This window comes from Hirundo rustica, chromosome 18 (assembly GCF_015227805.2).
Source record: "Hirundo rustica isolate bHirRus1 chromosome 18, bHirRus1.pri.v3, whole genome shotgun sequence".
Taxonomy (NCBI): domain Eukaryota; kingdom Metazoa; phylum Chordata; class Aves; order Passeriformes; family Hirundinidae; genus Hirundo; species Hirundo rustica.
In genome coordinates this window covers 10,755,790-10,770,126 of record NC_053467.1, presented here as the reverse complement: position 1 = coordinate 10,770,126, position 14,337 = coordinate 10,755,790, and the positions used below count along the sequence as shown (strand labels likewise).

At 58.5% G+C, this 14,337-nt stretch overlaps 1 protein-coding gene across 1 annotated transcript in view; it reads left to right on the top strand.

The window, feature by feature from the left end:
* The window catches only part of SLC39A11 (solute carrier family 39 member 11), a 32,888-nt gene extending 23,195 nt beyond the window's left edge, over positions 1-9,693 (top strand). The window contains exons 3-4 of the mRNA XM_040082038.1: positions 187-348; positions 9,569-9,693. Of these exons, the coding sequence (XP_039937972.1) occupies positions 187-348; positions 9,569-9,642 (236 nt within the window). The 3' untranslated portion in view covers positions 9,643-9,693. The remainder of the gene's footprint in view (positions 1-186; positions 349-9,568) is intronic.
* The last annotated feature ends 4,644 nt before the right edge of the window (positions 9,694-14,337 follow it).

Here is a 14,337-nt window from a genome sequence, read left to right as displayed (position 1 = left end):
CTCGCCTGACCCCGGTGATTTCTGTCCCCTCCTCGCCTGACCCCGGTGATTTCTGTCCCTTCTTTGGCTGACCCCGGTGTTTTCTGTCCCCTCCTCACCTGACCCTGGTGATTTCTGTCCCCTCCTCACCTGACCCCGGTGTTTTCTGTCCCCTCCTCGCCTGACCCCGGTGTTTTGTGTCCCCAGACAAGGCTGAGAACGGGGAGCCCTACCAGCGGAGGAGGGGAGCGGGTGCCCCCGTTCCCGAGATCCCCCCGGCGCCGCGGGACGGAGCCGCCGTGGCCGGGAGCAGCAGCTGGAGGAGGATCACGCTGATGATCCTGGCTATCACCATCCACAACATCCCAGGTGAGCTCCGGGGCTCATCCCTCTGGGATCCCGCTTCCCTCCCTTCTCCCGTGTCCCTGGCAGACGGCACCGGCCGAGCGGGCGCTTCTGGGCAGGATCCTTGCCAAAAGCAATGTTCGCTTCCTTAGAAAAATTTATAAGTTTAATAAAAATAATAACAATAATAGTAATTTAAAAAAAAAAATAGACAGTTAGGAGAGACAAAAGCAAAATACAGTTTCTGGGCCGAGGATGGTTGGTACCTGGCCAGCCAGCATCCCTGCTGGCAAAAAGTTTGCTCCTTAAAAGTATCACCCTGTTGCGTATTTATAAATCCACGTGCATGACTCAAACATTCCTTTTGAGTGTGAATTTCTCTGTTCGGTTTGAAGCCCCCTCCCCAGTCATTTTATCCGGCAGATCCATCTGCGGGTGGCTCCGTTCCCTCTGGTAGCACAGCTCCCATCAGTTCTCCTCCCGGGGTTTTGCTCGTCTTCATTTGGGTAACAGAAATTCAAACAGCGTTTTTTGGTCAGCAGGAATGAAGGAGGACTTCTGGTTCGGCCGGTTTGGGTGTTACAAAACAAACAAAACAAAAAACCCCCAGTCTTTTACTTTTAACGCTACGTTACAACCATAAAAAAAAAGAAAATATATATATTTATACCTTCATCACATTTCTCAGCTCTGTTAATGAGAGAAAACGCGGCCCAACCTCCCCGCGTCACACGCACAGCGTTGGCGTTGATATTTGCGAGAAGCCAGCGACACGAAACGCGTTTGTAACGATTATAATGATTTATAACGATTTATAACAATTAGGACCGTTTATGACAGGAGCTCTTCCAGAGCTCTTTGGCAGCAGAGCCCCTGGTGGGGAGGGGGCTCGGGGGGAGCCCGCAGCAGCTGCGGCCGGCTCCTGCCAGCCCGGCCTGGCTGGGGATTGTCGGTGCCGAGGGGATTTGGGGACGGGTGACAAACCCCGCTCCCTCTTTGCCTCTCTTGTCGCTGGAGGGCACGAGAAGAACCGTGTCACGCAGTCGAGTGGTCGGAGCAAAAAGAAGGGGAGTTTATTTTTACCTTGATTTGGATAGATTCTGGACAACGCCCAGGGATTGGAGAATGAGGTTTCCACCTCTCCGACCCCACTGGCCGAACTAGAAGTCCATCAGTTTTCCCTCCTCCAGGGAGGAACGTGAGAACAATCACTTTGCGTTGCACGTGTGAGAAAGTCCGTGACAAAACTGCCGAGGACGGGACGGCGCTGTCTCCCGTGGGCAGCCAGAGGTGCCTGTGGCTCCCCGCTTTCCTCGGGCGAGGCGTGGATTCGGACAATGGGTCCTGGGGGCTGGGTGCAGCCAGGCTGGGCTTTGTGCTGCTGCGAGAGGAGATCAGAGGATGGTGGGATCGGTTTGGGACAGCTCGGGACCTTGGGCTGCTTTGTGATTCCTGGGGATGTCGAAAGAAAAGTAAGGCAGCATTTTCCAGGGCTTTTTTTTTTTTTTCCTGATTTCTTTCCTCCTCCTCCCCTTCCCTCGCCTTTCCTTCCTCCCCTCTCTGCTCTGTGCCTGGCTCAGGCCTGGGTGGGGGCAGGGAGAGGCTTCTGGAGCTGTGAATCTGGGAAGAAACAAGGCAGGTTTTGGGAAAAATCCCTGTTTTCCCAGCCCTGGATATCGGCAGCGCGGAGCTCGCCGGGACCCTCGGGTGTCGCCTTGTGCTGGGTGACTTTGGGAGTGGCTTCTGTCCAGGGTGGGAATTGTCTCCTTCCAGCTGGCTGTGGGCACCTTTGGGTGCTCCTGGGGTGGGAATTTCCTCCTCCCAGCCGGTTCTGGGCACCTTTGGGTGCTCCTGGGGTGGGAATTTCCTCCTTCCAGCTGATTTTGGGCACCTTGGCTGTCCCTGATGATTTCTGTCCCCTCCTTTGCTGATCCCAGTGATTTCTGTCCCCTCCTTGCCTGATCCCGGTGTTTTGTGTCCCCTCCTTTGCTGATCCCAGTGATTTCTGTCCCCTCCTTGCCTGATCCCGGTGTTTTCCGTCCTCTCCTTGGCCGTTCCCGGTGTTTTGTGTTTCCTGGGTGCTGCTCAGCCCCTCTCTGGGGGCTCAGTTCAGTTCAGCTCTGTCCCTGCTGACCCTTCACCCCCTCCTCTCCTTCCCAGTGTCATTCCAGCGGCCCCACGGCGCTGCTGGTGCCACCGGGGCCCCCCAGCAGTGACAAATCCCTGCCCAACGCCCTCCTGGCCGCGGGGATTTATCCAAAGTCACCTCCAGATCCCAAATCCCAGAGGTCGGGCCGGAGCCCCGGTGCTGCAGAGCCCTTCCTGCAGGGCACGGGCTGCGAGGAATAATTCAGGCTGGGCATAAATAATTCAGGCTGGGATGAAATCGGGTGAGCAGCGATTTGGGGCTCTGAATTCCCCCTGCTGTCCCAGGCAGAGCAGCTCCCAGCTGCAGGCCGGCTTTGGGAACACGGGGGATCTCTGCCTCCGTCGGCAGCCCTGCCAGAGGAGAGGCTGGAATTAAACGGGATTTAATTCAAATTAGCACGGGCTCCTCGCAGGGTGAGCGCTCCTCGTGCCGGGGGTGCCCTGGGAGAATCCGCTCCCTGCTCCCCAGGGAGTCATGGAGAGGTTTGGGTGGGCTCGGAGCTCATCCAGCGCCGCCCCTGCCGCCTCCCGCTGTCCCCGGGCGCTCCGAGCTGGCCTCGGACGCTTCCAGGGCTGGAGCAGCCGGAGCCGCTCTGGGAATTCCATCCCAGGGCCTCCCCAGCCTGGCAGGGAGCTGCTGATCCCCAGCATTTCCTGGAGATCTTCCCCCTCGCCCTTCCCAGCCGTTCCCCGTGTCCTGTCAGGAGCCACCTGGGCACGAAGCCGCGCTCCGGCTCCCGTGCGAGCTCCTGTGAGGAATACCAACATCTCTAAAGTGCTGGTGGGGAGCTCGTCCCGAAGCCGGGAATGCCAGTGGAAAGGATAAATTGATAATGACAGGAGATGCCGAACTGCCGGGCTCTTCCTGCTAATTAATATTCATGCACGCCGGCTTTAGCGCAACATTAATTATGCATTTAATCAAGCCCTGTTCGTTCTGGTTTCGCTTCGTACCTCGGGCGGCTGCGACGCCCAAGACTCCGGGTTAATTAAAACGTTTGTGGCGTTATCACAAATAACAATTAGCGAGGGGAGAGCTTTGTGCTGCCCTGGCAGGGGAGGGCAGGGCGGGATCCTGGGAAGCTCCCGGGGTGTTCCCGGAGGGCTCTGCCCTGCTCCCGGCTCATTTTGGGGCTCCCCGACCCTGCAGGTGCTGCAGGAGCTCCACGAGAGCACCGGGGCCGTGTTCTGCTGGCCTTCGTTCCCCTGGAGTCTCAGAATTCCCTGGAGGCTGGATTCCAGGATTGCCTGGAGGCTGGGAGAACCTGCCGAGGTGTGCCCCGTGTCCCCAGCCCTGAGCGTCACCTCCAGCAGCCCCCATCCCAAGGCCTGGCCACCCTTCCCTGGGAGAATTCTTCCAGCCTGAGGCTGTTCCCGTCCATGTTCCCTGGGAGCAGATCCCAAATCCCTCCCGGCTGTCCCTTCTTGTCAGGGAATTCCAGAGAGGGGAAAAAAATCCCTCTGGATCCTCCTTTTCTCCAGGCTGAGCCCCTTCTCCAGCTCCCTGAGCCCCTCCTGGTGCTCCAGCCCCTTCCCATCTCCCTGAGCCTCTCCTGGTGCTCCAAACCCTTCCCCATCTCCCTGAGCCCCTCCTGGTGCTCCAAACCCTTCCCAGCTCCCTGAGCCCCTCCTGGTGCTCCAAACCCTTTCCCATCTCCCTCAGCCCCTCCTGGTGCTCCAAACCCTTTCCCATCTCCCTCAGCCCCTCCTGGTGCTCCAAACCCTTTCCCATCTCCCTGAGCCCCTCCTGGTGCTCCAAACCCTTCCCAGCTCCCTGAGCCCCTCCTGGTGCTCCAAACCCTTCCCAGATCCCTGAGCCCCTCCTGGTGCTCCAAACCCTTCCCAGCTCCCTCAGCCTCTCCTCAGAGCAGTCCCAGGGATCTTGTGGGGACTTTTGGTGGCTCAGCCAGACCCGAGTCCCTTCCCATGTGTGGCAGCGAGGTCTGGAGGGGCTGCAGGTGCTGGTGGTGAGGATTCCCTGCCCTGCTTCCCCCTGGCTGGTGGGAATGTGCGTTCCCACCCTCAGATCCGCTCGGGTGACAGCAGGGACCAGCCGGGACCTGCCCCATCCCTGCCCCGGGAGAGGCAGCGGGGTGCTTCCAGCCAGGCACGAGCTGGTGCTTCCAGCCCCCAGAACGTTGCCAAGGAAACCTGAAATTCCCATTTTTTCTTGGTGCTGTGCTGGGCAGAGCCAGCTGAGCCCAGCCTGAGCCCATCCCAGGATCTCCCCTTGGCTCCAGCTTTTCCTCTGATCCTTGGGCAGGCTGAGCTGGAACAGGGACTGGGCAGAGCTGGAGAATAAAGCAGAGATTTATTCAAAGGCCTCCAGGATCCACCTTGGGCAGGACAAGAGCCTGGCCAGGGCTGCACCCAAGGGGGCCCCAAAACGGTCCCCAAATGGACAAAGGGTGACGAGGTCTCGCACTTGGATCAGTTCTGGTGCATTTGCACATTTTGGGGTTGAATTGTCCAATGGCAGCTCCGGGCTGTGAGGTCCCATCCTTCTTGTTCCTCCCTGCAGCCACCCTTGTTGGTGCTTTTGGGGCTGGGAGTTGTCCTTGGTGTGCAGCAGGAGCAGGATTTGTTTTGTGTGGCTGCTGTGTGCAGAGAGCTGAGTGACCCCGGGTGTGAGCTCAGAGCTGCACCTGGGCAGCAGAATCTGAAAATGCCCTCGGGATTGTGCTTGGAGGGCGATCCTGATCCGTGGGGTTTGTGCCTCATCTGTGGGGTTTGTACCTTGTTCTTTGGGGTTTGTACCTGATCCATAGGGGTTATACCTCATCCATGGGGTTTGTACTTTGTTCTTTGGGATTTGTACCTTTTTTGGGGGTCTGTACCTGATCCGTGGGGTTTGGACCTGATCTGTGGGGTTTATACATCATCCATGGGGTTTGTACCTGTTTTGTGGGGTTTGTACCCGATTCGTGGGGTTTATACCTCACCTATGGGGTTTGTACCTGCTCTGTGGGGTTTGTACCTGATCCATGGGTATTTTACCTCTGTTCTGTGGGGTCTCTACCTCATCTATGGGGTTTGTACCTGATCCGTTGGGTTTGTACCTGTTCTGTGGAGTTTGTACCCGATTCACGGGGTTTGTACCTGATCCATGGGGTTTGTACCTGTTCTGTGGGGTTTGTACCTCATCTGTGGGGTCTGAACCTCCCAGGTGAGCTCCCTCAGCCCCTCGTGCTTCAATCCGTGCTGTTCCCAGGTGCACTTCTGGACGCTGCAGCTTTTCACCCCTCCGCCCAGCCCCACTGAGCTCCCCCCCGTGCCCGGGGCCGCTCCCTCCCGAGGGTTCTGGGGGGATCGGGGGCAGCGGGGGCTCCGTGCTGCGCCGGCAGATGGGAGTTCCTGGGAAGGGAGGCCATTTCCAGGCCGGCTGCTTTGTCATTAGCAAAAATTGATTGGATTTGTCCTCCTGGGACGGGCGCTCCCGAGGGAAGGGCCGGATTGCATCTCAATTATGAACGGCGCTGACTGTTCACGTGGATCTTCTCCCAGATCCATTAAAAGGCTGGGAACATCCATTTGGAAGGACGGTTTGTTGTTGGTTTGGGTTTTTTTCCCCCTGCTGAAATTGAGGCTGTTTTCCAGTTGTTGACTTTAATGAGGATTTGGGACCCCACCGGGGCTCGGCGGAGCGTGAGAACGGGAGCCGCTTTAGCCGCTCCCATTAATCCGTGCCTCGTCTGGGCGATGCCTCTTCCCGGCATTCCTCCTGCCCTGCCCGTTCCCGGCTCTTCCTGGGCACTGGGAGCACCCTCCATGGTTATTTTTAGTGAGGGAAAAGGAGGAAAAGGCTTCCCTGGTAAGGGGAGGCGTTGGTGGGTGCAGGGAGCAGCTGGCAGCAATTCCATGGGATTTCAGGGAAGAGGAGCAGAGTGCTGGCATTCCCAGGGCCCAGGTGCCATTCCCAGGGCTCAGGTGCCATTCCCAGGGTGCGGGTGCCATTCCCAGGACACAGGTGCCATTCCCAGGACCCAGGTGCCATTCCCAGGGCTCAGGTGCCATTCCCAGGGCCCAGGTGCCATTCCCAGGGCTCAGGTGCCATTCCCAGGACCCAGGTGCCATTCCCAGGGCTCAGGTGCCATTCCCAGGGCTCAGGTGCCATTCCCAGGGCCCAGGTGGCATTCCCAGGGCTCAGGTGCCATTCCCAGGACCCAGGTGCCATTCCCAGGGCCCAGGTGCCATTCCCAGGACACAGGTGCCATTCCCAGGGCGCGGGTGCCATTCCCAGGGTGCAGGTGGCATTCCCAGGGCTCAGGTGACATTCCCAGGGCCCAGGTGCCATTCCCAGGGTGCAGGTGCCATTCCCAGGGTGCGGGTGCCATTCCCAGGACCTGGGTGACATTCCCAGGACCCTGGTGCCATCCCCAGGACACTGGTGCCATTCCCAGGACCCAGGTGCCATTCCCAGGACCCAGGTGCCATTCCCAGGACCCAGGTGCCATTCCCAGGGACTGGTCATTTCTCTCTCTTTGTTCTGCCAAGAGGAGCTCGGGGCCTTTTCCAGGGAGTCCTCCAGAAAAAGCCGGGATGAGTGGAGCCCGAAATGCTCGGGAAAAGGCTCTCTGCTGTGGGAAGTGCGATGTGGATTCTCCCCTGTCCCATCCCAAGCTGAGGGGGCCTGTGGGGAATCCTCCACTGGCTCGGGGCTGAGGTGGGACATTGCGAAGGAATTCCTGGCTGGGAGGGTGGGGAAAGGAATTCCCAGATTTGCTGTGGCTGCCCCTGGGTGCCTGGCAGTGCCCAAGGCTCCAGCCTGGGGCAGTGGAGGTGTCCCGCCCTGGCAGGGGTGGCACCGCGGGGATTTAGGGTCCTTCCGACCCCAGCCATTCCAGGGTCCCACGGCTCCTGTGCTCGGGATGGTTCCGGCAGCCACAGACTCCCTCGGGCTCTTCGGTTTTCCAGCTGCTCTGGAGCCTGCAGCGGGAATGAAAGATGGAGAGCAAACCACAGCGCTGGGTCGAGAGCATCCCGCAATCCCTGCTGCATCCCGCAAAATCTGCTGCATCCCGCAACTCCTGCTGCATCCCGCAACTCCTGCTGCATCCCACAACTCCTGCTGCATCCCGCAACTCCTGCTGCATCCCGCAATCCCTGCTGCATCCCGCAACTCCTGCTGCATCCCACAACTCCTGCTGCATCCCACAACTCCTGCTGCATCCCATAACTCCTGCTGCATCCCGCAACTCCTGCTGCATCCCGCAATCCCTGCTGCATCCCGCAACTCCTGCTGCATCCCGCAATCCCTGCTGCATCCCGCAACTCCTGCTGCATCCCGCAACTCCTGCTGCATCCTGCAACTCCTGCTGCATCCCGCAGCTCCTGCTGCATCCCGCAATCCCTGCTGCATCCCGCAAAATCTGCTGCATCCCGCAATCCCTGCTGCATCCCGCAAAATCTGCTGCATCCCGCAACTCCTGCTGCATCCCACAATCCCTGCTGCATCCCACAACTCCTGCTGCATCCCACAACTCCTGCTGCATCCCACAACTCCTGCTGCATCCCGCAACTCCTGCTGCATCCCACAATCCCTGTCCCATCCTGCAATCCCTGCTCCATCCCGCAATCCCTGATCTACCCCACAATCCCTGCTCCATCCCACAGTCCCTGCTTTAGGATCAGGTGTTTCCCAGCCCACGCACCATCTGCTGCCTCTCCTTCCTTCCCCAAATCCCCCAGGCTTTGGGATCTGTGCTCCCTGGGAGTTCCCCTCTCCCAGCAGGGACTCGCCCCTCTGCCACAGCTATTTTTTTCCTTCCTCACACGAACCGTTTCCAATGGGAATTATTTTTTTTTAAAAAATTATATATATATATATATATATAAAAATATATATATATAAAATATATATATATATATATAAAAAAACCAATTTTAAATTTTCTCTTCCCCTTCGAATTCCGCGAGCCACACTCCCGAAGGGATCTTTGGGAAGAGCCGTGCTGCCGGGGGCTGATTTTGTGGAGCTCCGTGGTGGGGCAGGAAATTCCCTTTTTTTCCAGGCTGGTGCCTCATTTCTGCTGAGCCCCGGATCCCCCAATCCCTGCAGGCTGCGTGGTTTGGGAACGCTCGGCAGGAGCCTGCCAAATCCCCGGCTCTGGCGTGTGCCACGACCCCCGTGCCCCCGGGGGTTTGGGATTTGGGATTTGGGGTTGGATTTGGGCTCTCCTCGCCCTCCAGCTCCGCTTCCCTCGGCTCCGGGCTCCGCGGTGGGCTCGGGGATGGGAATGTTGTGATTTTCCTGCTGTTTCCAAGGCAACCGGGAACTCACAGGGCCACAAACACACGCACGGTGCCCTTCCTCCTCCTCCTCCTCCTCCTCCTCCTCCTCCTCCTCCTCCTCCTCCTCTGGGACGTTTCCCACCTGTCGGGATGCTCACCTGGGTCCCTCCTTGGAAGCTCCGGTTTTCCTTCTGTCCTCTGAACATTCCCCCCATCCCAAAGTGAGGCCACCAGGCTGCAAAAAAACCACCCCAAAAATGGGGATTTTAAACCAAAAGGGAAAAAAAAAAACCCAGCAAGACTTTGGTGTTTCGTGAAAAAATATATAATTTTTTTTTTTTTCCTGGGAAGGCTTTTCAGCTCTTTTGTGGGATTAACTGGCTTTAAAATTATGGGATTAGCAATAATCTGCAAGGCAGGGGTTTCCTGGTGGAATGTGGGGTTTTCCTGGAGCTCAGGAATTTCCTGGTGGAATTTGGGTTTTCCTGAGCCTGTCCATGCAGGTGTTGGGGCACAGAGAGAGGGGACGGAGCACTGCTGGGAGCCTGATCCCGGTTTCGCCCAGGATCCCGGGGGACTCCTGGGGTTTGGTCCTTCTGGGATCCCCCAAGGTTTGCTGAGCCCCAGCCTTTGGGAGCAGCTTTGGTGTTTTGCTCCTTGGTAAAATCCCATTCCAGCTGCTGGGGGTTGGGATCTTTTCCCTTTGCTCTGCGCTCATCGATCCAGAACTTTCTCTCCGTGCTGCTTTGGCTCCGTGGTGGGAACGTGGGCACTGCTGGATGGAATTCTCCTGGATCTGAAGGAGCAGGATGCTCCCGGGCTGGGCTCAGGGCTGCTCCTCACCGCTTTTTCCCTGCTCTTCCAGAGGGCCTGGCGGTGGGAGTTGGATTCGGCGCCGTTGGAAAATCCGCGTCTGCCACGTTCCAGAGTGCCAGGTAAGACCCGATCCTGCTTTTTTTTGTGTGTGTGTGTGTGTTTCTTTGCCCTCGGAGCTTGGCTGCCCCACCCTGCCCCGTGCCAGGGCGCCGGGGATCCGTGCCTTGCTGAAACTTGCCTGGAAGCACGAGGGGGGCAGAGGGAGCCGGAGGAATTCCCGGTGCCGCTGCCTTTCCCTCACTCGCCGGATTTCTGGCGCCCATGGCTCCACGGTTTTTGTTTTCCCTTCTCTGGGATCGCTGGAGCTGGGGAGGAGCAGCTGAGCGTGCTGCTGGCTCTCAGGAGGGGCACACAGGGATTTTGGGGGTGTTTATCCCGCTCCCTTCTCCCTGTCCCGCATCCCCGGGGGTGCTCGGCTCAGCACTGGCCGCTGCTTTGCTGTGGGGAGCTCCAGGGGAGGGAGAGGGCAGGGAAAAGGGATGAGGGATGGGGATGGGTAAATCAGGTGGGGAAGAGAGAGGTCGCAGCCTGGTGAATCCCTGTCCTTGGAGCTGGCAGCAGGAAGGGTGGAATCTCCACCCTCCTCTTCCCAGTGCCCCTGCCCGGTGTCTCCATGGCTCCCTGCAGGATTCCTTCATCTCCTCCTCCTCCTCCTCCTCCTGTCCCACCCGAGCTGGGAGCAGCCCTGGTTCTCCTCCCCATGGATCCAGGCAGGATCCAGGCACACGGGGAAATGTTTTCAGGGGAATTTTCCCTAAAAGCAGCGTCCGGTGGCTTTGTCTCGCATTCCTGCCAGGCAGGGCCACGGGATTCTGGAACTGGTGGCAGGGAAGGCTCTGGGTCCTCCCTGAGTGCTGGCATTCCTGCTCCTGGCGGCGATCCCAGGAAAACCCTTCCAAGCTGCCCTGACCTCGGGGGGTTTCATCCCGCTCCCCCAAAGCCTGGGATTTTGGGCCCTGGGGATGTTCCCTGCTCCTCCCAGCGGGAGCACAGCCCGGCTGACAGCACCCGCTGGGCACAGCTGGAGCCGGCCGGGAGAAACGGGAGACGATGGAGCCGGAGGAGCTGCCGAGGCTTTGGAAAAGCTGCTGGCACCTCTTGGTGGCCGCCTTGCAAACGGCACCTCCCTGCCCGGCCTTCGCTTTTCCCTGGAATTTGCACCTGCTGTCACCTTGCCCCCGAGGAGAGCGGGATCAGGTGGGATTTTAGGGAGAAATCCAAAATCCCTGTGAGGGTGGGGAGGCTCCGGCATCCCTGGAGCGTCCCAGGCGGGATTGGAGCAGCCTGGGATAGTGGGAGGTGTCCCAGCCCTGATCCTGGGGGTCCCTTCCGACCCAAACCATTCCAGGATTCCTGCTGCAGGGTCTCTGGGCTGGTTTAGGATCCCTCCCGGCTGGTTTGGGATCCATCCAGGCTGGTTTGGGATCCCTCCCGGCTGATTTGGGATCCCTCCAGGCTGGTTTGGGATCCCTCCAGGCTGATTTCGGATCCCTCCCGGCTGGTTTGGGATCCATCCAGGGCTGATTTTGGATCCCTCTGGGATGATTTCAGATCCATCCAGGCTGGTTTAGGATCCCTCCAGGCTGATTTGGGATCCATCCAGGCTGGTTTGGGATCCCTCCAGGATGATTTCAGATCCATCCAGGCTGGTTTAGGATCCATCCAGGCTGGTTTGGGATCCCTCCAGGATGATTTGGGATCCATCCAGGATGATTTCAGATCCATCCAGGCTGGTTTAGGATCCATCCAGGCTGGTTTAGGATCCATCCAGGCTGGTTTGGGATCCCTCCAGGATGATTTCAGATCCATCCAGGCTGGTTTGGGATCCCTCCAGGATGATTTTGGATCCATCCAGGTTGGTTTGGGATCCATCCAGGCTGGTTTGGGATCCCTCCAGGCTGGTTTAGGATCCCTCCAGGATGATTTTGGATCCATCCAGGCTGGTTTAGGATCCATCCAGGCTGGTTTAGGATCCATCCAGGCTGATTTTGGATCCCTCCAGGATGATTTCAGATCCATCCAGGCTGTCCAGCCCCTTTCTCTGTGCCTCACAAAGACTCATCCCGAACCTTCCATTCCCAGCTCCCTGTCACACCCCAAATTTCCAGACACTGGGATTGCCACAGACCCTGGGGAGGAAAGCAGGATACTCCAGCTTTTCCCGCTGCCTTTCCCTAACCTCTGGAAACAAAGGGCTCCTCATAACGCTCTGGAGATGCTGGAACAAAAGGGGGTTTATTCTCCCCCCTCGGCCGAGGAGGCAGGAGCAGCTGGTGCTTTCTCTGGATTTCCAAGGGCATTGGAAGATGAAAGGTGGCACCTGGAGCAGGAAAACCCCGCTGCAAATCCAGCCAGGCGCAGAGGGGACGGCGTCTGTCCCACGGGGAATCCTTCGGGAATCTCCGGGAGGGCTCCAGGCGGTTCCTGGGTGTCCTGGAGGTTTGAAAAAGAGCTGGGATCAGGTTTGATGTCGCTCCTTGGCCGCAGCTCCGGGTCGGGATCCCCCTCCCATCCGTTCCTCTGGAATCGCGTTTTCATGGAGCAGCTCCGTGACTCAGTTTCCCTCCTCCGTGCCACTTTTCCTTCCTCCTGGGTGTGGCTGAACCCGGCCAGCGCCGGGCTGAGCCCCTGGGGAAGGCTCATCCCAAAAAGCTGGGCCTCCCTCCTCCTCCCGGGATCCCGGGATTCTCCATCCTGCTCAGGATCCCAGCTCATCCAGGATCCCGGGATTCTCCATCCTTTCCAGGATCCCGGGATTCTCCATCCTGCCCAGGATCCTGGGATTCTCCATCCTGCCCAGGATCCCGGGATTCTCCATCCTGCCCAGGATCCCAGCTCATCCAGGATCCCGGGATTCTCCATCCTTCCCATGATCCCGGGATTCTCCATCCTGCCCAGGATCCCAGGATTCTCCGTCCTTTCCAGGATCCTGGGATTCTCCATACTTCCCAGGGTCCTGGGATTCTCCATCCTTTCCAGGATCCTGGGATTCTCCATACTTCCCAGGGTCCTGGGATTCTTCCTCCTGCCCAGGATCCTGGAATTCTCCATCCTTCCCATGATCCCGGCTTATCCAGAATCCCGGGATTCTCCATCCTGCCCAGGGTGCCGGGATTCTCCATCCTTTCCAGGATCCTGGAATTCTCCATCCTTCCCATGATCCCAGCTCATCCAGAATCCCGGGATTCTCCATCTTGCCCAGAAACCTGGGGATCTCCATTCTGGCCAGGATCCTAGCTCATCCTGCCCATGATCCCGGGATTCTCCCTCCTGCCCAGCATCCCGGCCCTTCCCGTTCTCCTGCGTTTCTTTGCTGCCACCGGGTGTGCAGCCTCTGCTCCTGCGACCGGGATCCTCCGGGATCCTGCGGGAGCTGGAGCTGGATCCCAGCCCCTGACCGGGATCTGGCCAGGATTTTCATACAGGGAGAGGCTGGGAATGGGAATGGGAGTGGGAACGGGAATGGGAACGGGAATGGGGATGGGAATGGGGATGGGAATGGGAATGGGAATGGGAACGGGAATGGAATGGGAACGGGAATGGGAGCAGGAATGGGAACGGGAATGGGAATGGGAACAGGAACAGGAATGGGAACAGGAATGGGAACGGGAATGGGAACAGGAACAGGAACAGGAATGGGAGCAGGAATGGGAACAGGAATGGGAACAGGAACAGGAACAGGAATGGGAGCAGGAATGGGAACGGGAATGGCTCCCCACTGCCATAGGGCAGGGTTGGGTGCGATATTTGCAAGCCGCTCTCTCAGGGGCTGGGGTGGAATTCCCAGGGAATTCCCAGGGAAGCCGTGGCTGCCCCATCCCCAGAGGTGTCCAAGGGCAGCTTGGATGGTGTTGGGAGCAGCCTGGGATGTTGGGGTGCCCCTTTTGGGATGTTTTCCATGGGGGATGAGCTGTTCCCGGCCCCGGGCAGGAGCATCCCTCGCTGCTGTGGGGCTGCGCTGCGTGCAGCGCTGGGAATGTCGGGAATATCCACGGGGTGGAAACAGCAGCTCAGGATAAAGTGCAAAGGAGAGGAGCCAGAGCCAGGGCTGTGCCAGGACAGAAAATAAAGCTGGATCAGGGCCTGGCTGCTGCAGGGAATAACTCGGCTGTTGCAGGCAGGAATAAAAAAAAATTCCCTGCAAGTCTGACTCAGCCTGACAGGCAGGGATAGAACAGGGATGGATTTGCTGCGCTCTCCCTGCGCAAAAGCACGCCGAGTTTCTGTTTTCCAGGCTCCTGTCCCAGTGGACGGGTTGCAGAGGTGTCTGGGATGAAAATTCCCGTCCAGCTCTTCTCCGCAATTTCGGATTGGTGCCCCGGAGGCAGCAGCATTCCCAGGTGTGCCTTTTTCCCTGGAAAAGCCCCTGCTCTTCCCGAGGCTGGGGGAGGTTCAAACAAGTTTGACACGAATAACCACAGCCTGATTTCTCATCCCCATCCTCAATTCCCTCCCTGAAATCCCCTCCGGGGACGGAGCAGGAGCGAGCAGGGCGGTGATGGAAGCAGGAATATTTTTTCCCCCGTCCCCGCTCTGGAAGTGATGCTGGGGATGTTTCCTCCGGCCCAGCACAATGGTTCCCATTCATCCTTCCCTTCTGCCGGCCTCCTTTGGATCTCTCGTGCCCACGGGATGTTTCCTGCCCAGCCTTGGTGGGACAGACAGCGGAGAGGGTTTCTGGGATGACAGGCGGGCTTTGAGGAGGGCTCGGAAAATATTATCCCATGGGACAGCCCGTGCCTCCCACGCCGCGTCTCT